We start from the raw sequence: 22975 nt of genomic DNA, 5'->3' as shown, positions 1-22975 counted from the left end.
GAGAGGGTTTCCAACCTCTTTCAGGGCTGCTGGTACAGCCAGGCTATCTGCCCTCTCCATCCCACTCCACCTCGCATTCAGTGGCAGGGGCTCCAAAGCAGGCAACAGACACTGGGGAAAGAAATTTTTACAGCAATAAATAACCTAGCACTTGGGTTGATCTTGAAGCATACCAACTTTAAGCTAAATAAGCATAGAAATAAGAAATCACTGCTGTTCTTGGTTTAAAGCTAGCAGAGTTGTAGCTGCTTTTTTGTTTAAACTTAAAGAAAAGTTAGTTGTATGAAAATGCGTGGAAAGCAACAAGCTACATGCAGAGCCTTCCACCACTTTGTTGGGTAGATCTGACTGAGCCATTTCCCCCTTTGAGCAGCTCTTTCTCTGCTTGAAAAAGCAAGAGGTCTCTTTGCTGTTGCATGTCTGGGCATACCATGTACAAATATTTGCAGAGCATTCAGGCCTATATGGAAAGGATCTGCAGTGCTTAATAATTTAAAAACCAAGGAAGGGAGTGCTGCACATCACCATTTTATAGTCTTTAGGAAAGGGGTGGCAGTGTTCTCCTGCCCGCACACAGACACTGATGTCTGAAACTAATGGCACAAAAAGAATGTTTCTGCTCTTCCCTGTACAGTTCAGGCTCACGTGTTTACCAGATGGATCATTGACTGTCTGTACTCTGGCCTTGCATTGCTCAGGTATACACTCCTGGAAACTGACGGAGCCCCAGAAGTACTGGCCACCATTCAAGTATTTACATGGTGCTTTGTAGAAGCTCTGGAAAAAGGAAACAACCAGGTTTGTTATATTGCATATATTATTCATTTCCCCAAAGGAAAAAAAGGCTGCTCCGAGTATTTGGCTAATCATCAGAAAGGAGCACTTCATTTTCAGTGATTTTGATAAACTATTCTGCTCACAAAGAAGGCTCCCAAATGCATGCCCCAGCAAAGGTAACACTATTTTAATTGAAAATAATCAAAATAGTTCCTGTCTGTCCTGTGCCCTTGTACCCAGAAGCATTTATCTGATGTTGTGTCAGACAACTTTGTAATGCCACCCTGGAAGACGAATTTTCCAGGCCCTGTATCTGTGCTGTCTGCCGAGTGGGACTCCACCTCTCCCAGGCCAGCGACAGGCATCCTGGAGTCCATATGGCTTATGCTCAGAAGGAAAAGCTTCTTTATTACAGCGCAGTACTGAACATTTTTAATTATTAGAGTTTCCTTTCCTTTGAGAAACTCGAACGTGAATTGGATTCCAGGAGAGAAAGGGGGTAGTGAGAATAAGGAAAGGAGGAGCTGGGAACGGCAGTGACTAAGAGGTGCCAGTTGGACACAGTAAGCAGGAAGCCCGGCAGGGCCTTGCAGGAAGACTGGCACTACAGGGGACCAGCAGAGGCCAGGCAGCAGCGGCCAAGGACCACTGACCCGTCAGTGATCCTGTGGAACTAGGACATTTTCTACCGGAGAGCTTTTGCCTTTGGGCATTTTAACTAGCCCAAACGTCGGTGTTGCTCTGCCTGTTCTAGTGCCTGCGCCCACTGCAGCTTCCCGTGAGGTATGGGATGGTCTCTTACGGTGCTCTCAACAGTTAGACTAAGGAGAACAGTGCTGTGGTGCTCAGCTCTGCTGTCCTCCCATGCACCTCTATGCCGAAGACCGCGCAGGTTTTATCATTGCTATTTAAAGCAGTGATAAATATTTGTGATGTATTTTTCCAATCCTCTTTTTCCCTGGGGAAGTTTGCTAAACTAGCAAACAGCGTTATCAACGGTACCCAGCCTGGAATTCGGGAGGAGAGGTCTTCTGAAAGGCACTGACTGCCTGGCCTTCATACTCACTTTGAGGCATAACTATAAATATCTTTCATCCTCCCTTGTACATTCTTTGTGTTGCCAGTTAGGAACTGGCCATTTAGAAAACTGCTGCCTTTGACTCCTAGGACACACCTAGGTTGAGGTGGGGGATACTATTGAAAGAACTATTGTTCTTGGGTGTTAGTTTGAGTCTGTTTTTCTTATCTGCTTTATTCCTTCTGAGTGTTGGCCTTGGGCATTATGGATTTGGACTTGATTTGCAGTTGCTTTTAGTTTATTTATCTTTAGTTTTTATTGAGATATAATTGACATATTTTATTAGTTTCAGGTGTACAACATAATTAGTAGATATTTATTATATATATTGCAATGCGATCTTCACAATAAGGCTAGTGAACATCTGTCACCAAACAGTTACAAATTATTTTTTTTGTGATGAGAACTTTTAATATCTACAGTTTTAGCAAATTTCAAGTATGCAATCCAGCATTATAAACTTTATATATCTGTACATTACACCCCCATGAATTATTTATTTTATAGCTAAAGTTTGTACCTTTTGACTACCTTTACTGATTTCACCTATCCCCTGTCCCCACCTCTATCAACCACTAATGTGTATCTATGAATTTGGTCTCTTCCTTCCTTCCTTCCTATTGCACATATAATTGAAATCATATGGTAGTTGTCTTTTTTTTCCCCTCTTCTTCTTCTTTTTAAAATTGTTTTTCTATTACAGTTGTCCCACTTTTCCCCCATTGCTTCCCTCCACCCCGTTGTCCATGTCCATGGTCATTTATACATGTTCCTTGACTAGACCCTTCTCCATCTTTCCCCTCTTCTCTCCCTCCCTTCCTCCCTGGTCACTGTCAGTCTGCTCCTTGTTTACATACCTCTGGTTCAGTTTCGCTCATTTTTTTGTGTTGTTTATTAGTTTCATGTGTTAGGTGATATCATATGGTATTTGTCTTTTGCTGCCTGCCTTATTTCACTAAGCATAATCCTCTCTGGTTCCATCCATGTTGTTGCAAATTTACTAGTTCTTTCTTTCTGCCGCATAGTGTAAATGTACCACAGTTTTTTGACCCACTCATCTACAGATGGGCATTTAGGCTGTTTCCAGCACTTGGCTATTGTAAACAGTGCTGCTATGAGCATAGGGGTGCATAGATTCTTCTGAATTGGTGTTTCAGGATTCTTCGTATATAATAAACCTAGCAATGGAATTGCTGGATTAAAAGTCAGTTCCATTTTTAGTTTTTTGAGGAAATTCCATACTGTTTTCCATAGTGGCTGCACCAGTCTGCATTCCCAACAGTGCACTAGGGTTCCCGTTTCTCCACATCCTCGCCAGCACTTGTTGTTTGTTGATTTGTTGATGATGGCCATTCTGACTAATGTAAAGTGGTATCTCATTGTGGTTTTTATTTGCATCTCTCTGATGGCTAGTGATGTTGAGCATTCTTTCATATGCCTGTGGACCCTCTGTATGTCCTCTTTGGAGAAGTGTTTGTTCAGGTCCTTCGCCCATTTTTTAAATTGGGTTGTTTGTCTTCTTGGTGTTGTCATATAAGTTCTTTATATATTTTGGAGATCAATCCCTTGTCTGAGGTACCATTGGCAAGTATGTTCTTCCATACGGTTGGTTCCCTTTTCATCTTGCTGATGTTTTCTTTTGCTGAGCAGAAACTCTTTAGTTTGATGTAGTTCCATTTGTTTATTCTTTCCTTTATTTCTCTTGCCTTAGGAGATATATCGGTGAAAATATTGCTACATGGGATATCTGAAATTTTCCTGCCTATGTTTTTCTCTAGGATTTTTATGGTGTCACGGCTTTCATTTAAGTCTTTGATCCATCTTGAGTTTATTCTCGTGTGTGGTGTAAGTTGGTGGTCTAGTTTCATTTTTTTGCACGTCCCTGTCCAGTTCTCCCAGCACCAATTGTTAAAGACGCTCTTCTCACTCCATTTTATGTTCCTTCCCCTTTTGTTAAATATTAGTTGACCATATAGACCTGGGTTTATTTCTGGGCTTTCTATTCTGTTCCATTGATCTGTATGTCTGTTCTTATGGCAGTACCGGACTGTCTTGATTACAGTGGCTGTACAATATAGTTTGATATCAGGTATTGTGATTCCTCCCACTATTTTCTTCTTTCTCAAGATTGTTGTGGCTCTTTGGGGTCTTTTTTGATTCCATATAAATTTTTGAAGTATTTATTCTTTGTCTGACTTATTTCACTTAACATAATGCCCTTGAGATTCATCCATATGGCAAGTTTTCATTTTATGTGGCTGAATCATTTCATTCTATACACACATACCACATTTTTTAAATCCATTCATCCACTGATGGACATTTAGGTTGTTTCCATATATTAGATATTAGAAATAATGCTACAATGAACATGGAAATGCATATGAGGGTGGACCTAAAAAAATGGAATTTATTTATTAAAGAATTGTGTATTTATTCTTTTTTTAAAATTTCCTTTTAGAAAGAGTGGGGAAGGTAGAGAAGAAGGAAGGGAGGGAGGAAGGAAGGAAGAAGGGTAAGGAAGAAGGAAGGAAGGGGGCTATTTATTCTTATATGTTTAAACTTCAATCACTTTCAAAGTATTCTCCATCTGATGCAATACACCTATTGAAAGTTTTTTTTCCCACTGCTCCAAACAGTTTTTGATCTTGTCGATTTTGATACCTTTTAGTGCTTCTAATGTTTTTTTGTTTCACTTCTTCCACATCAGCAAAACGTTTCCCTTTGAGGACTTTTTTCATCCGGGAAACAAACGAACAAAAAAGTTGTTTCAGGTGAGATTGGGTGACTAGAGAGGGTGGGGCATCGGAGTCATGCCATTTTTGGTCAGAAATTGCTGAACACTCAGCGCAGTGTGGGCAGGTGTGATCATAAATCACGCATCATTAAATGGACAAATGTGTTGAAAGAAAGAGTCTTCAAAAATTCAGTGAAGCCAAACACAGCCTCTCACAACAACGCCAGCTGGTACACTGATACAGATGGGTTCCCAGAACACTGACCTAGTGGAGGAAGCCTGTGCTACAAGGGGCCCACCCTTCACAAGATAATTTAGTTTTTTCTGAAGCACCCTGTTGTATATCTTTTGAGTTAGTGTTTTCATTTTTGTCAGATAAATACCCAGGAGTGGAATTGCTGGATCCTATGGTAGTTGTAGTTCTTGAGGAACCTCCGTACTGTTTTCCATAGAGGTTGGAACAAATTACATTCCAATCAACAATGTATAAGGGTTCCCTTTTCTCCACATCCTTGCCAATATTTTCTATTACTTACCTTTTTCATGACAGCCATTCTAACACACGTGAGGTGGTGGTATCTTGTGGTTTTGATTTGCATTTCCCGGATGATTAATGATGTCATGTCAAGCTTCTGTCCATGTACCTGTTGGTAGTACTCCACTAGGAAAGTGTGCCACAATGTAGTCATTTCCTGGTGGTGGGCATTTGGGTGGTTTCCAGCTTTTGTTATCTTTTATAAACAGTGTAACAGTGAACATTCTTGGATATATTCTTAGGAGTGGAAGTGCTGGGTATTAGGAGTGCAAAGGTACTGTTTCTATTGATGCTGCCAAATTATTTTCATTACAGCCCCTGCCCTGCCCCCTCTACCCCACACACAGCAGTTTATAAGGAATCCCATTAGTCCACATTCTTTCCCATTGTTGGCAATGTTTATTTTCCTTCTCTTTTTATCCTTTCCCCTCACCCCAGTTTTATTTGGAGTGCACAGCGCAACTCCATCAGTGTGCCCGGTTAGGCTAATAGGCAAACACTTAAGGTTGTCCTGACAAGCTGCTTTTTCTGCGCTTGCATAATGGCTCAGTGCAAGCAGCAGAGCAGTTCAGGATCTGGCTCTAATAGTGGCAGAATCTAATAAAGTGCTAGACTGAGTCTCCCGCACATAAAAATTATAAACTGGGGGGAAAATATTTTTAAGAACAATTTGAAGGTGCTGGAGAGTAACCAAAAAAGCAGATAGAATTAGAGGGGATTCAGCCCTTGAAAAAAGAAACTTCATTGGTTATTCTTCTCATTTTCCCCTGCGGGCGCTCATATAAGGGATAGGAAGGGGGTTGAGTGGGGTCAGGGGGTTGCCAGAACTCAAGACAAAATCTGATGGACTTGAGACATCAAAAGGCAGAGCTGTGGGCTGTCAGAGGAACAAAAACTAGATTGGAAAAAAGAAACTAATATCAAAAGATAGCCCTAAACTCAAACATACCTACAAGTACATGAAAAATTAAGTGAAAATTATATAGTAGTAAAAAGGCAAATAGTTCCATCTGAATGAAAAACCAGGATCCAACTATTATGTTATTTTCAAGAGACCCATTCTAATTATAAAGACATAGATTAAAGTAAAAGGAAGGAAAGGGCTATGTTATGATTTTAAATAATAAGCACAGGAAAGCTAGTATGGCTGTACTAGCGGCAAACGGATTAGACTTCAAGACAAGGAATATGACGAGAGATTAAAGAGGGACATTTTATAATGACAAGTTCATCAGGGAAAATACCAAATATAAACAGATATGTGCCTAATGACAGAGTTCTGAAATACATGAAGCAAAAACTGATAGAAATAAAAAGAGAAATAGATAAATCCAGTCACACATAAAAATACTTAAGATTAAATTTAACAAAAGGTATATAAGACCTCTACATAGAAAACTATAAAATGTTGCTGAGGAAAATGAAAGAAAACTGAAATATATGAAGAGAGAAACCATACTTATGAATTGTTAAAGATGCCTGTTTCCCCCAGATTGATCTCTTCAGTGTGATCCCCGTCAAAATCCCAGTAGGCTTTTTAAAAACTGAAATTGACAGGCTGATTTTAAAACTTGTATGGAAGTGCAAAGGACCAAGAATAGCTAGAACAGTTTTGAAAAACAAAAGCAAAAAAATAAATAAATAAAAAAGCAGAGGACTCACACTACCTTAATTCAAAACTTTACGGTACAATAATCCAGACAGTGAGGTATTAGCAAAACAATAGACATAGGTCAAAGGAACATAGTCGAGTCCAGAAATAGAACTATACATATATGGTCAACTGATTTTTGACAGAGATGCTAAGCCAATTCAGTGGGGCAAGGAAAGTTTCTATCAGATGGTGTGAACAAAATTAAATATCCATATGGGAAAAAATGAATCTCTACCTTACAAAACACAAAAATTAATTTGAGGTGGATCATAGACTTCAACATAAATGCTAACACTATAAAGGTCCTAAAAGAAAATGAGGTGAACTTCCTTTTTTTTTTGGTGTTGGGGTAATCTAAGATTTCTTAGAAGAGATGCAGAAAAGCACTGAGAAAAATTAAATTAGATTTTATAATTATTTTATAAAAAATGGATAAGAGATAAAACTTTGATTTTTTGATAGACATCATTAAGAAAATAGAAAAAGCAATCCACCAGCTGGGAGAAAATATTTTCAGTACATGTATATGACAGAGGACTTGTACCCAGAATATATAAAGCTCTCTTACAACTTCATAAGGTACAACTCAGATTTTTAAAATGGGCAAAAGATTTGAATATACACTTCTAAAAAGATACATAAGTTGGCGATAATGACATGACAATTGTTCATCACTTCCCATTAGGAAAACGAATACTAAAACCATAATGAGATAACATTTGACACCCACTGGAATAGCTAACACTAATGAGATTTGGTTACCAATACCAAATACTGGGGAGCATGTTCAGCAACTGGAATTCTCAGTATTGCTGATGGCAGTGTGAAATGGTACAACCATTTGGAAAATTATATGGCAGTTTCTTATAAAGTGAAATAGGCATCTACTCTATGACCTAGTAATTCTATTTCTGTAGTATTCACCTTAAAAATTGAAGGCCTTTGTTCACAAGAAGACATAGATACGTATGTTAATTGCAACTTTATTCATAATAGTCCCAAACTGGAAACAATTCAAATGCCCATCAATAGGAGAATAAATGAACAGGTTACAATATATTCATACAATGACTATTTCTAAGCAATAGAAAATATAATGAACTTTTTACACACAATAACAAGGATAAATCTCAAAAAGACATGTTGAGCCAAAGAAACCAGACATGAAATAATATATACTCTTATTATTCTGTTTATATGAAATGCAAGAGTAAACAAAACTAATCCCTTTCATTGAAATCAAAATATTGGTTGCCAGTGCAGGGTGTAGGGATTGACTGTAATAACCAGAAAGGAACTTTTGAGCGGGTGGTAAAAATGTACTGTGTCTTTTTTTTTTTTCTTTTTAAAAATTTTTTAAGTATATTTTATTGATTATGTTGTGACAGTAGTCCTATTTTTCTTCCCTTTGCTCCCCTCTGCCCAGTACCCCCCTTCCCTCCAGCAATCCCACCCCCCTAGTTCATGTCCATGGGTCGTGCATGTAAGTTCTTTGGCTTCACCCTTTCCTATATTATTCTTAACTTACCCCTGTCTACTTTGTACCAACCAATTATACTTTTTAGTCCCTGCACCATTTCCCCATTTCTCCCTCTTCCCTTTCCCTCCCAGCCAATAACCCTCCAAATGATCCCCGTACCTATGATTCTGTTCCTATTCTGGTTTGCTTCGCTGGGTTTTGTTTTTATTTTTTAGATTCAGTTGTTAATAGTTGTGAGTTTGTTGTCATTTTAATGTTCATAATTTCGATCTTCTTCTTAAGTAAGTCCCTTTGACATTTCATATAATACTAGCTTGGTTATGATAAACTCCTTTAGCTTTACCTTGTCTGGGAAGCACTTTATCTGCCCTTCCATCCTAAATGATAGCTTTGCTGGGTAGAATAATCTTGGTTGTAGGTCCTTGCTTTCATCACCTTGAATACTTCTTGCCAGTCCCTTCTTGTCTGCAAAGTGTCTTTTGAGAAATCAGCTGATAGTCTTGTAGGCACCCCTTTGTAGGTAACTCTCTGCTTTTCTCTTGCTATTTTTAAGATTCTCTCTTTATCTTGAACCTTTGGTGTGGTCCTTTTTGGGTCTAGCTTGTTTGGAACTCTTTGCTTCCTGGACTTGTATGTCTATTTCCTTCACCAAATTCGTGGAGTTTTCCTTCATTATTTTTTCAGATAAGCTTTCAATTTCTTGCTTTTCCTCTTCCCCTTCCGGCACCGCTATGGTTCGGATGTTGGCACATTTAAAGTTTTCCCAGAGGTTCCAAGGCCTCTCCTCATATTTTGCAATTCTTGTTTCCTCATTCTGTACTGGTTGGCTGTTTTTTTCTTCCTTAGGATTTGAACCCTGGTTTCCTTCCCTTCACCATTGGTTTTGTGTGGATTTTCCTTCATTTCATTTAGCATAGCCTTCACTTCTTCCCCTATGCATTTGCCATACTTAGGCATATCAGTCAAGCCTATGAGTGTCTTTATCACCAGCGTTATGAACTGTCCATCTGTTAGGTTGTCTATCTCCTCATTTGTTAGGTTGGCTATCTCCTCGTCCCTTAGTTCTCCCACTGGAACCTTGATCCATTCCCTCGTTTGGACCATACTTCTCTGTCTCCTCATCTTGACAGGCGCCTGTGTTTGTTTGCCTCTGTGTCTTAGGTAGAGCTGTTGCACCTGTTACATTGTAAGGGGCAGACCCTTAGGTATTCATCAGTACAGGGCAACCCGTTTCACCACATTTTGGTGCTGGGTATTGGGGAGAGGGTCTGAGAGAGTATAATGCCACTTTCTCAGCCCTCGCCCCCTTTTCCAGGCACTTCTCCCACTTCCGTATGGGATTGGTGCTTCTCTAGCTGTTGCCCTGGCTGCTGTTCCCAAAGTGGTTGGGTCTGCGGACGTTTTAGAGCTGTGGGGCCCTTTAAACAAGTGGACTCTGCTGAGAAACCAGCAGTTTCTGCCTCTGCCCCAACCTCCACTGGTTTGCTCAGTCAGAAGCAGTGAGGCTTTATTTTCCCCGGCGCTGGGACCATGAGCTGCTCAGTCTGGTCTGGTGCTGGGAGCACTCCCCAGGTGTCCCTCCCACCTTTTTAAAACCTGTGACTGCACTTTCCACCGGCCTGCCACTGCTGCCACCGTCACTGCCGCCGCCACCACACCACATCCTCTCTGCCCCTCCTGCCCGTCTGGATGAGTATTTCTTCTTTATTTCTTTATTGAACTTCCATGCAGCTCGATTTTCTGGAACTTCTGGTTGTTTCTAGTTTTGAGGTAGTTGTATTCCTTCTTAGTTGTGGAGGGAGACGAAGCGTGTCTGTCTAGGCCTCCCTCTTGGCTGGAAGTCTGTTCTGTATCTTAATTGGAGTGGTGGTCACATTGGGCTTCAACATTTTCCAAAGTATACCCTTAAAGCCCATACATGTCACTGTTTCTAGATTTTACCTCAATTTTTTACAAAAGTATTTTAAAGGCTCTGTGCCTTCTGTGGGTATAGATAGCATTTTGGCCCTCGTGGTATTATGAGCACCAATATTTTCTGTTTTTGTTATTACTGTCAAGATGGTGACGTAGGTAAGCACAGTACTTACTTCCTCCCACATCATAATTATAAATAAACTACAGAACAACTGTTCAGAACTGCCAGAAATCAAGCTGAATGGAAGTGCCACAACCACGGAATTAAAGAAACCACATCGAGACTAGTAAGAGGGGCAGAGACACGGAACGGGCTGGTCCCACATCCACATGTGGTGGATAAATGTCGGGAGGGATATCTTAGGAGCAAGGGGTCGCAGCCCCACCAAAGCCCAGGGTTCTAGTGCCATGAAGAGAAGTCCCCATAACTTCTGGCTGTAAAAACCAGAGGGGATTAAGGCTGAGGAAGGCGGAAGCTTTTGGAGTCCCAGGCAATTCTTCTTAAAGGGCCTGTGCACAGACCTACTTGGACTCATTCCCTCTGAGCTCCAGCGTGGGGGCAGCAGCTTGTAAGGCACCAGAGGCATACAAGGAGGAGCTGAATTGTCTGGCATCAGGGCAAGAGATGGAGGGGCAAGGACCTACAACCAAGATTGCTCTACCTGGCAAAGCAATCATTTAGAATCAAAGGACAAATAAAGAGCTTCTCAGACAAGAAAAAGCTAAAGGAGTTCATCACCACCACACCAGTATTATATGGAATGTTAACAGGTCTTATTGAAGAAGCAGCAGGAGGAGGAGGTAAGAGGTGAAACTATGAACAATAAAATGGCAATAAATACATATCTATCAACAATTGAATCTAAAAAAAACAAAATAAATGAACAAGCAAAACAGAAACAGACTCTTCGGTACAGAGAACATTTTGACAGTTGTCAGATGGGAGTGGGGTTAGGAGGATGGGTGAAAAGGTCAAGGGATTAGAAGTACAAATCAGTTGTTAAAGAACAGTCATGGGCTGTAAAGTGCAGCACAGGGATTGTAGTCAGTAATAGTCTAATAACCTTGTATGGGGTCAAGTGGGAGTGAGACTTCTCAGCATGATCACTTAGTTATATAATGTCTAGTCACTGGGGTGTACACCTGAAACTAATATAATAATGTATGTCAACAGTCATTGAAAATTAGAAAGTGATAAATTTAACAAAAATCCATCTTACAACTGCCTTGGGAACTCTCACTTAAATAGATTTATGTGTATAATTAGGTCCATGTGAAGTGAAGAACTGATACAAATATAGTTTATATCATAACCTTATTTTTCTTAAGGGTCAAAAGGTGACTTAAAAAAAGGTTAATTTTTTTTAGAATATATGTATAAGATTACTGGAAGCATTATTATTATTATTATTATTTGTAAATATATGTTGAAGAAAACATTCTGACCATGTTATTACTAGTGGGTGGGTCCCTTTGGGGAAGAGAATGCAAGCTTTTATGTTTTTTTAACACTATTTCCAATCCTAATGTTCATGTAGTTTTAAATTTTTGATTCTATTGTAGCTGAAGTTTGCACTTAAGACCTACTTTCCTTACGCTTCTCCATCTCTTATCATGGTGCTATTCCAACACCCCAAAGGTACGTGAAGATTGATTCTGCCCATATGCACATGATTTCTGGGGAAGAGCTGTGCCAAACCATAACCCCTCTCTCCGAGCTCCTCATCTGTAAAACAAGGGAGATGGAAGTGGTCGTCTCTGGCATGTCTTTAAGCTCTTGGGGTCTCACAATCTGTGGATTTTGACATGACAATTTGCTTGATGTCCTAGTTAGAATCATTTACCAAAAGAGGGAAAACATAAAAAGAAAACAAAAAACCTCTGGTTAAGTTTTGATAGTGTGTTCCAGATACCACAAGTCGTCTGGTGCCAGCCAGATGTGCCTAGATGACAGGAGCAGGCCAAGATTTGGCTGAATTAGAATAAAACAGTACATTTATTTGTATTTCATTCTTCCTACTTTGTGCCCCTTGTTGCAAAAGAAAAGATAAAAGGACAAATGAAGCTGAAGAAATTTAGGGGAAATTTCTCCTAACCAAGCCAAGGGAAGGCTTCTAAAAGAATTTTGTAAGTGTATTAGACCACTGCCTTCTTTGATTTCATTTGCCAGCCTTCTATGTGTCTTAGCCAGTGGGGGAAGCGATGGTTCCATCCTTAATTCAACTGACGTTGATCATTAACATGCCTGTGAGCTCCTGCTTAGGAAACAGTTCAGAAACAGGATAAAGCCTCCTCTCCCTCTAAAGCCTGAAGTCTGAAGGCAAGGCAATGGACTGAGTGCCAGGAAAGGAGGCACTTTATCTGACTGGGGAAGGAAAGAGTGAAAGAACCGGAATACTTGCTTTTTATGCCATTTTCTGCTTGCCTTTTTCCTGAGACTTGGGTAAGTAGATTCATTTAAGGGAAGTTGATGAGTCAGAGTTTCATGGCATTTTATAAAATCTGAATTCCTCTTCTTTCTTTCTAAAAGATGAAGGTTCTCATCTGAAGTGACCCACCTGACACTGTCTTCTCAGACACTAGAGGTGGAGGTGGTAATGACTGGTGAGGTCTCTGTTAACAGTTTTGTGAAATTTAACCTGTGGAAACACAATGGGAAAACTTTGATAACAAGGCAGAGAAGTCAGAAATTTACTTTCCAGGGCTGCACCTCTACAGCTTAACTCAGATCACCGAAGCCTGAGGTCAGCCTGATGAGAAGCTGATCGAGCTCCTGGGAAGTTCTGGAGTTGTTATTTTTCAAGTATGGAAGTCTCTAAACAAAAGACTGGGTGGTATATATGGTATATGGACATGAACTCAGCCTATTTACCTTTTCCTTGGTGTGATTATCCCAGCTTTGTCACAAAATAAATAAATTCATGCAGAAGTATAAGAGCTTCCTATGCTAATTTCTAAACAGCTTTCTGCGTGTTACTTTTAGAAAAAACAATGTGATATTCACAACTGAAAGTGTTTTTAATAGTAAAATTTTCTATTCATTAGAAATGGATTTTGTGCCCACTGTACAGTCCTATGGGGCATGAAAAATGAATCACTTGTGAGCCCTGACTCTAGGAGCTGCAAGTAGAGGGGACATAAAATAAGTATCTAAACAACTAATATAAAGAAGAAAATGAAAACGCCTTCAAAGGCTGCAAATGAAGAGTTCTGGGAGTTCAGAGGAGGAAGGGGGAGACTGCATGATCCTTTAATCTGTAACATTTGTGGAGTAGCAGTGGGTACTCTATCACTTACATTATCTTCTTTGTGTATATAGTTATAGAGTTTATTGCTACATGCAAATATGGTAACTTTTTTCAGATGTTGTTTCAAACTGCAGATACATATTCAGATGTATTTAAAATCACAGGACAATTGTGGAACTAGAGAAACTAACTCAAGAAAAGGCATTTGTTTGTATGATACCCATATTTTCTCCCCCTGGCCTTTTCTTAACTATAGGCCTGTAATCATATGAATTCACCACAATCATAGAAAAACAGGTGGGCAGCCCATTCCTAGTTCCTTATTGACTGTTTTCTTAGTCTCCACATATTTTAAAGTCACAAATTGTTAGCGATAGAGGAGAGGCTGGGTAGGTAGAAAAGAAACTTAGGCATCTGCAGCATAGCATTTCTGAGTCCTAGGGTGGGCTGCTCATGCAGTTTTTGCAGACTCCCGTGTGCCTGAGTTTGGCCCCTGAAGTTTAGCTTGTGTAACACTAACGGATGTTTCTTCCCAGGCCTCAGCAGTGGGTGCTGGTGGAGTTCCACTGACCAGGAGAAAAGAATGGCCTTTCCCCGAAACTCTTCCAGCCTTAGGTGCAGGTGGTTACTGCCTAATAGGTTTGGCATTTTTTCAGCTCCCTTCTGCTCTCTCTCCACCCACAGATATCCCTCAGGGACTGTGGCACCAGTCACTGAAACGTATTTCTGAAATGCTTAGAGAAATAGTAGAAGACCAGACTCATGGGTAAGCAAACGCTGATGACTTCTGGGAGTGCTTCACACATGGTTTCTCTGGGTCCTTCCTCTTCCCTTCCCTTTAGCAGGGCAGATGGAAAGGCATTACTGGTCTGTGACCATCCCCAAACAGGTAAACACTGCTGAGTAAGAAGTGGAGGAAGCACAGAGCTGCTTGGACCCCTTTGTGCAGCTCAGAATAAATAGACACGCGTACGGAAATACTTTGTATAGTATTAGACTTCAAAATATACAAGCATAATAATAAAAAGAATAGACCCTAGGAGAAAAGCAGAGCCCGATGGTGTGAACTCCTGGACATGCAGGAGAATAGCACCTGTCTGATCCTTGCCTTTTCTTTGCTTCTCTGAGGAAGAAAATTCTAAACTGCTCCTATACAGTGGAATAAAATGTTTCTTTTCCCTCCTTTTTGTAATAAATATTTATCTAAAATTTAAAAATCCTATCTAACATTATGATATTAAGTAATTTCTTATGTGTGTTATTTTCCTAAAAGCATTCACATTTAGGCTTTGTTAAGTTCTTTGTAACATAACCCCCTTCAGCTTCTTCTTAAATTTCTAGTTTTTAGTGTGTATTTTATTCATTGTCTGTGCTAGCCTTCAAGACAGTCTTTGTTCCATTTGCCAGTTATCCCTCTTGAAATGCTCTGTACTGTCATCTCGGAGCCACCACAGATTATAGGCAGTGCTCTTCTTCACGATGCTCCTGCAGTGCCAGGTACTCACTCCCCACCTCCACAAGCTCTTCCCGATAGAAGAGACAACAGGAACTGGCAGCGAAGTAGGAATCAAGAGTGTTGGCCATATCAGTGACGTGCCACACCCGGCAGCCCTGCCCATACCCTTTCTGGTTGTCTCTGTTGAAGACTAAGAACCTAGACCCAAAACCCCACGGGACTCCTGCCTAACCTAGATATGCCTTAACTAGACTTTGGGGTCCTTCTGCTGGGAGGGGTCTGGGGGCAGGTTTGGGCACTTTCTCAGCCAGCCACATGGGACTGCCTCGGCACTCAGTTACTGGCAGAAAAGAGAGAGAATGACCAGGCCCATCGCTGCAATGCAGGCCTTGAACCCTGGTCTAAGTGTGAGGTCTGCAGGGAGGAGGCCCTGTGGGGGTCTGCCTTGCTTCTGAGATGTCATGACCCAGCCTAGCACTAACATGACCTGCGGGACATCAGTTGTCCCTTCTGTGGGAAACAGCAAGACTGCCCTGCCTTCCTTTCCTCTCCATTGTCTTGGAAGCTAAAGTTGCTCTTAGAGAGGACTTGGGCAGGAGGAAAGCAGCGGCCAGGGGAGGTGAGGGTGGTGCCTGGGCCTTGGGGCTTTTGTGGGCTGTGCAGAGAAACATGGGCCCTGGTCTGCCAAAGACAGAGCACTGCAGAGGGTCCTGGAGCTCTCCTCTCCCAGGGCTTCCCCAGTTCAGGAGGAAACTTTCTGATCTACTGTGATCTCAGGCCCATCCTGCTCCATTTTTTCCCAGGGGAGTTGTTAAACTACTAACACTGTTGTGTAAAATTAACGGGTCCTCGCCTTGAGCAGATTCAACCCTTTGAACAACTGTTGTGACTCCCAGTTCTCAGTGTGACAAAAGGATAGCTTCACAAAGGCTGTAACTTCCAGCTTTTATGAATATGTGATGACAGAAAAGAATACAGTATATAGTCCATTAAACATTCATAATTGCCAAAGTACCAACCAGAGCCTCGTGCTTTGTCAGAAGGAAGCGGCACATGTTTCTGCCTGCGCCCCTCCTGGAGTCTGCGTCTGCAGCCCTCCCTCCTTGCTCTGCAGCACCTGGGTGGCTCCTGGGGCTGGGAGGCCCCGCTCTGCACAGCAGCCCAGCTCTGCAGGCAGGAGGCAGAGAGGCGCGCCTGCAGCTTCTCATCCCGCTGGTCACGGGCCAAAATCTTCCCTTTTCAAAGGTCTGCAGTCACTCAAGTTCCTGGACGTAAAGATTTAAACGCCTGAGTTCTCAGGGCACTGAGGTTTTCAGAGGCATGCCTTTGAAGGTCCCGTGATGGGTTCAGAGTGGCGTTGTGAGCTATTTTTCTGAGTCTAACCTGTATTCCTTGCGAGCTGTACTTCAGTGGGTAAGAACAATGTAAGCCAGCCGTTCGTAGACATTGCAGTTGCTTTAACCGCCAAAAGCTACGAGCAGTCAGGTTGCCTGGCTGCCATGTGTTTTGGTTCTGTTCCAGGTCCTCCGGAGGCCCCTTTGAGAGCTGGTTTTTGTTCGTTCACTTTGGAGGATGGGCTGATATGGTGGCTGAGCAGTTACTGATGTCAGAAGCTGAACCCCCTGATGCCTTGCTGTGGCTCTTGGCATTCAGCTACAGCCCATATGACAGGAGTCAGCGGAGAGCACAGACCATGGTGGGTGGCAGTATGCAGTGTGTGTGGTGTTCAGAGTCAGTCTCTCCTGATCCCATGGAAGCGGGGCCTGTAGTGGGTTTGGCTTTCCCTAACGCCCCAGGTACCTAAGCGTGGAGCTCTCCCAGTTCCTTATGGTAGCACGTACATGTTGCCTGGGTGAGTGAATGTGTGCTGGGCTTGTGGATAGAGATGTTTCCCTGTGTTCACAACGTTGGCAGGAGACCAGATGCTGCCACTCTGCTCTCCTGGGAAGCACCAAGGAGATGAGGTGCAGCCCTTCTGTCCCCAGGTCATTTTCTGTGCTCTCGCTCAGCTGCCCTGGCTGCCCTCCTGGCCCAGCGGACGCCACTCTCCTGCGGAGCTCTGTCCTCTTCTGAGCAGTGGCCTGGCTGAGTCTGCTTCCGCCCTGACTTCTTTCTTGAATCAGTCAGCAGGTCCCCACATTACATGATATTAACTACTTTGCTTCTGAAAAAGGACTTGGTCATTTCCTAAATAACAGAGCAGCTAAATACAGGCCTAGCTAACTGTCGTGGCAAAGACAGTTGTTATTTTATGTGGAATAGAATAATTACAGGAAGCAATGCTTTGATTAAAGACATTGGCACACCCCTTGCAAACATTTATTTGTCAGTTTTTAAAACTTCAACTGCCAGGGTTTTTTGTTGATTTTAATAATTAAAGAGAGCAGCACTCCTGTTTGCTCGATGTTCTCTGTTGTTTGAGAAAAGCAGAGACCAGCACAGATGTGTCTGTATATTTTACTTGGGTAAAAGCTTTCATGGCACTGGAAAGAAGAGTTTGGGATTTTACAAAGTTGAAATTTGGTGATAATACATTTTGGATCAAAAATAGAATGCTATTTAGAAATTAACACAATCCACATATGTATTTGAGGATTGCTATCTGATTGAAAAGAAAGCCTACTATTTCTTCCCTCTTAAAATATCACATTAAACTAATTAAGGAAAGTTTTAATTTATGTTTTCATCACCTTATTTTTAATAATAATTAAAATGTATGAAGGTCTCTTGATTTCCAAAGCCCTTTTATACGTACTTTGTAAATATTTTATTCTGTATAAGCTAAGTTGGTAGGTTACGTGTTAAGTTCCATATCAATCTTAGAAACTGACAGAGGTTAACTTTTGAAGTACAGAAAAATAATCTGTCCAATAAGATTTAATTTCTAGAAAGTTATGCATTGGCACATCTTTCTACTTGTCAATTATCCTTTCTTTAATAAAATCTGCACGTAATTCTTATTCTGCATATGTTTTGTCATCCTGGATAACAATGGATTAGCACACTCAGAGTGGGTTAGTGCCAGTATGTCTGTTTCCTTCCTAGCTACTCTGTCAGGTAGCCATCCCCCTGTGATTGAAGCCCTGCTTCATGTTTTTGTTCCTTCCTCTTTGGTGTCCAACTTGAGTTATGGTGCATGTGATGTGCCAGGGAGCTGGGGGCCAGAGGCAGTTTCCCTTACTAGAAATAGATACCTCCTGCTCTCCTGGGTTATGTGAGCTTTAATCCCTTTAATGGTCAATCTGTTGGGTGACTTAGAAACAAACTATGAACTGCCTTTGAAAACATAATGATTATGAGATTTGATTGAGCTTGACAGTATCTGTGCCTTTGCCTTAAAAGGAACAATTAAGTCAGGTACTGCACTGTTCACAGTAGTGTATTGTGGCTAGAATCATTGCCTTTGCTGGCCATCCTTGAGGTTCAAGATCGGAGAAGCAAAGAATACCTGTCTCTGCCCAGGATGGGCGCTGCTGCCCAGCCACCTGCCTCTCTCTGCAAAGTATGCTCCTGCCAGCCAGTGTTCATCTTCCCTTGCTAATTTTGAATTGAATCATGACAAAAACAAAAAATGTCTTGGTATACTCAAGAGCTAGGCAAGGGTTCATAATCTTTAATCCTGTTATTCCATCCCTAGGAATCACTCTAAGGAATTAGAGGTTCATATGAATATTTAAGTACAAAAATATCATCACAGAGTTGTTTGTAATTGCAAACACTGAAAATGGCCTAAACTTTCAATAGTAAGGATATTGGATGAATATTGTGGTATAGCCCAGCTATGAAATAGCATTCTACCATGAAAAATCATGTTCTCAAAGAATATGTGCTATTGATATGGTAAATTGCTTAAAGTGCATTGTGAAGAGAAAACTATAAGATACAAAATATTGTGTATAGTGAGCGCTATGTTCACAATGCAGAGTAAAAAGATAAAAGGCTGTAAACCTAGTTTTTAACAATGAGTCTCTTTGGCTGGTGGAGTTACAGGTCATTTTAATTTCTTTCTTTTTACTTTTTTGTTTAGATTTTCTATAGTGAGCATATATAAATTTTCGTAATGCAAAATAAAAAGTAATGTATAGAACAGAAAGCTTATTATCTTCTGAAAAATTAGAAAGTGCTTAGTTATTGGCATGTCAGGAAGGCATTTGAAGGGAAAGACAGTCTCGGATGAAATAGAAAGGAGGGAGATCAAGTCTCGGAGTGCTGGACAAGAAGAAAATGGGTAGGAAGGCATAGCTTTCTAAGCTCATTTGGACACCCATCTGTGCCCTCCCATAGATGCCATCAGATGAGGGCCGCTGGACCAGCCTGCGGGTGCCGTGGAAAGTGGCCCTCTCCTGGTGGGACACTGCCTGTCTCTGTGGACGAGCCCCACAGTACAGTTTCTCACGGTCTTGTACCCGCAGAACAGCTCACACAGCACTCCTAGTGTACTAGGGTTTATGACAGGCTTCATTGAAGGAAGCTTTAACATCCAGAAAAAAAGACTCACACAAAATCCATAAAACTGGTCATGGGAATTCTCAGAATAGGCCTAAGTATTCTTTTGAAAATGATGGAGCATGGCTGTTCCTGATTTCCATGTGGCATTCTGGACCTATGGCTTTCAGTTCTTGCTTTGTTTTCCAAGTCGCAACTGATGTACCATTCTTATAGCAAGTAGAAGTCTCAGCATGAAATAAATATTTTTAATGCAAAAACAACCACAGACCTGTAACAATCACCATTATTATATGGATTTCACAGACTTGTGACTGCTGCTTGAGCTTTAAATATGTATGAACAGACTATCCTAGTGTCTAAAACAAAGCAAAGTGTGTGTGTCTGTGTGTCCCAGTCCCGTCCATCCTTCTTCTCCCAACCCCACCCACGCCCAAAGATAGCAAAAGGAAAACCTCATCCTTATCGGAGCACTGCCTCAGCAGAGGTCTGATTGCATGGAGCTTTAATTGATTTGTGGCTGTGATAGTGAGCGAGTCTTCAAGGAGCCTTTTGTTCTTTTATCCACAATATAAAAATCTGACTACATTCTGCTGAGGACTTTTCTCTGTTTCCTTTCATAACAAGAAAAGGTCAATTCCTGGCTCAGTGCCCTAACTGCTTAGTGAGCAAGACGAAAGAAAGTCAAGAAAATTCCATCACGCCCACTGGGGTTTGTGTGGTACAGGGTGCAAGGCCAGGCGCGGGCTGCCTCTGTCCGCCCTCCCTTGGGCGCTGGTCCTCTCTTCTTTTGGCAAGTTGCTTTAAAGTGTTGAATAAATCATGGAACTGCTGTGTCCTAACTCTTGACTCTTCCCTAATCTCTCACCTTTGGAATTATACTTCCAGGTAGAGGTGAAAGCAATGCTTGGCCACCTCATGAAACTGCTCAGAAGTCCACCCCTCTCAGCCAAGGATCTGCAGGCAGCTGCTTGGGAGAGCCGAGGTGGAGACTCCAGGCCACCTGCCTCTGGACGGCTGTTCAGGCACCTCTTCCTGAACTTCCTGCTCTGGGCTCCTGGAGGCCATACAGTTGCCTGGGAAGTAATCAGCCTCGTAAGTGTTCCCTTTTCTAGCATCCTAGTTTTCATTCACATTTCATCCAAGGGCCTGGCCTTTGAGGAGTATGTATACCAGGATGCTGTCCAAATCTGGATGGACAGATAGCAAGGCTGACAGCTGGGACAGACCCCAGAACCTGCCCCGTGCAGTACCTTCATGTCACAGAAGAGAAAATGGAGGCTCAGAGACAGACAGTGACTTCTCCCAGGTCACACGGCTTGCTGCCAGAGCATACAGAAACAGCTAGGTCTCCTGTCTCCCAGTTACTCTTCTGTCAGCTCAATGCACCACTCTCTTCCTCCTCATAAAGAGAAACAAGGTTGCAGTGAGAATGTGCTCACTGCAGTGGTTCAGAGAATTTCACTTGTTAATTACAAAGAAACCCTTCCGGAAGCCCAGATGAGGGGCAAAGAACAGTTCATGACATTGGATTTGGCAGTGATTTCTTGGATAATGACACTACAAGCATAGACAGCTAAAGAAAAAATAGATAAGTTGAACTTCATCAAAATTAAAACTTTGACACATCACAGGACTCAGTCAAAATAGTGAAAAGAGAACTCATGGAATAGGGGAAAATATTTGGATATCACTATCTGGTAAAGATCTGGTATCTAAACTATATCAGGAATTCCTACACGTTAACAGCAAAAAAACAACCCAATTCAAAAACAGGCAATGTATTTGGACAGACATTTCTCCAAAGAAGATGCACAAATGACCAATAAGCACATGAAAAAATGCTCAACATCATTAGCTGTTAGGGAAATGCAAGTCAAAACCACAGTAAGAGAATACACCCACTAGGGTGCTGTTGTAAACAAACATAGTCAAAAGGTGGAAACAAAACAAATGTCCATCAGCAGCTGAATGGATCAACAAAATGTGGTCTATGCCAGTCACAAAAGGACAAATATTGCATGATTCCACTTACAAAAGATACCTAGAACAGGCAAACTCATAGATACAGAAAGTAAAATAGGGCTTTTCCAGGGATCAGGAGCGTAAGTGAGGTGTGCATTTTATAAACGTACACAACAGATCACTGTGTTAGGTGTGATGGGAAGGATAGGGAGCTAGTCTGTAATGGGCACAGAGTTCCTGTTTGAGATAACGAGAAAGTTCTGGAGTTGGACAGTGGTGATGGTCATGCAACATTGTGAATGTACTTCATCCACTGAATTGTCCATTTTAAAATGATTAAAATAGCTAATTTTATGTCTATTTTTACTGTAATAAGAAATGCTCATCTCAAATCACTAACATGCTGGCTCTTGGAATTTTGTTTTATTCTTGTGTTTGTTTTTACTTGTTATTGTCATATAATATACATAATTAAATGTATAGCTTGATGAATTTTCACAAACCAGAACACGCATCCACCAACAATCAAATCAAGAAAACGCTGTTCCGGAATAGAGAGTCCAGAAATAAACCCAGGCCTCTATGGTCAACTAATCTTTGATAAAGGAGGAAGGAACATAAAATGGAGTGAGAAGAGCCTCTTTAACAAATGGTGCTGGGAGAACTGGACAGGGACGTGCAAAAAAATGAAATTAGACCACCAACTTATACCACACATGAGAATAAACTCAAGATGGATCAAAGACTTAAATGTAAGCCGTGACACCATAAAAGTCCTAGAGGAAAACACAGGCAGGAAAATTTCAGATGTCCCACGTAACAGTATCTTCACGGATACATCTCCTAAGGCAAGAGAAATAAAGGAAAAAATAAACAAATGGGACTACATCAAACTAAAGAGTTTCTGCTCAGCAAAAGAAAACATCAGCAAAATGAAAAGGAAACCAACCATATGGGAAAACATATTTGCCAATGACATCACAGACAGGGGACTGATCTCCAAAATATATAAAGAGCTTATATGACTCAACATCAAGAAAACAAACAACCCAATTAAAAAATGGGCAAAGGACCTGAACAAACACTCCTCCGAAGAGGACATACAGAAGGTCCATAGACACATGAAAAAATGCTCAACATCATTAGCCATAAGGGAGATGCAAATAAAAACCACAATGAGATACCACTTTACACCAGTCAGAATGGCCATCATCAACAAATCAACAAACAACAAGTGCTGGCGAGGATGCGGAGAAATGGGAACCCCACTGCACTTCTGGTGGGAATGCAGACTAGTGGAGCCACTATGGAAAACAGTATGGAATTACCTCAAAAAACTAAAAATGGAACTGCCTTTTGAACCAGCGACTCCACTACTAGGATTATACCCGAAGAATCTTGAAACACCAATTCAAAAGAACCTATGCACCCCTATGTTCATAGCAGCCCTGTTTACAATAGCCAAGTGCTGGGAACAGCCTAAGTGCCCATCTGTAGATGAGTGGATCAGGAAGCTGTGGTACATTTACCCAATGGAATACTATGTAGCAGAGAGAAAGAAGGAACTCCTGACATTTGTGACAACATGGATGGAACTAGAGAGTATTATGCTTAGTGAAATAAGCCAGGCAAAGAAAGCAAAATACCATACGATATCACCTAATACAGGAAACTAAAGAACAACA

At 41.3% G+C, this 22975-nt stretch overlaps 1 protein-coding gene across 7 annotated transcripts in view; it reads left to right on the top strand.

The window, feature by feature from the left end:
• Positions 1 to 22975, top strand: part of FANCC (FA complementation group C) — a 306042-nt gene that overhangs the window by 278492 nt on the left and 4575 nt on the right. For 6 of the 7 annotated variants that reach the window (XM_090274026.1, XM_090274030.1, XM_090274024.1 and 3 more), the window contains 5 exons: positions 699 to 798; positions 11739 to 11814; positions 14108 to 14189; positions 16401 to 16575; positions 20214 to 20420. In XM_090274026.1, coding sequence (XP_090130152.1) covers positions 699 to 798; positions 11739 to 11814; positions 14108 to 14189; positions 16401 to 16575; positions 20214 to 20420 — 640 coding nt within the window. The remainder of the gene's footprint in view (positions 1 to 698; positions 799 to 11738; positions 11815 to 14107; positions 14190 to 16400; positions 16576 to 20213; positions 20421 to 22975) is intronic. The other variant, XM_090274029.1, reaches the window with a different exon arrangement.

The sequence above is a fragment of the Furipterus horrens genome, unplaced genomic scaffold (assembly GCF_987537825.1).
Source record: "Furipterus horrens unplaced genomic scaffold, mFurHor1.1.pri manual_scaffold_4, whole genome shotgun sequence".
NCBI lineage: Eukaryota > Metazoa > Chordata > Mammalia > Chiroptera > Furipteridae > Furipterus > Furipterus horrens.
Note: the sequence above shows the minus strand (reverse complement) of the source record. Positions and strands in the feature narration are given on the sequence as shown.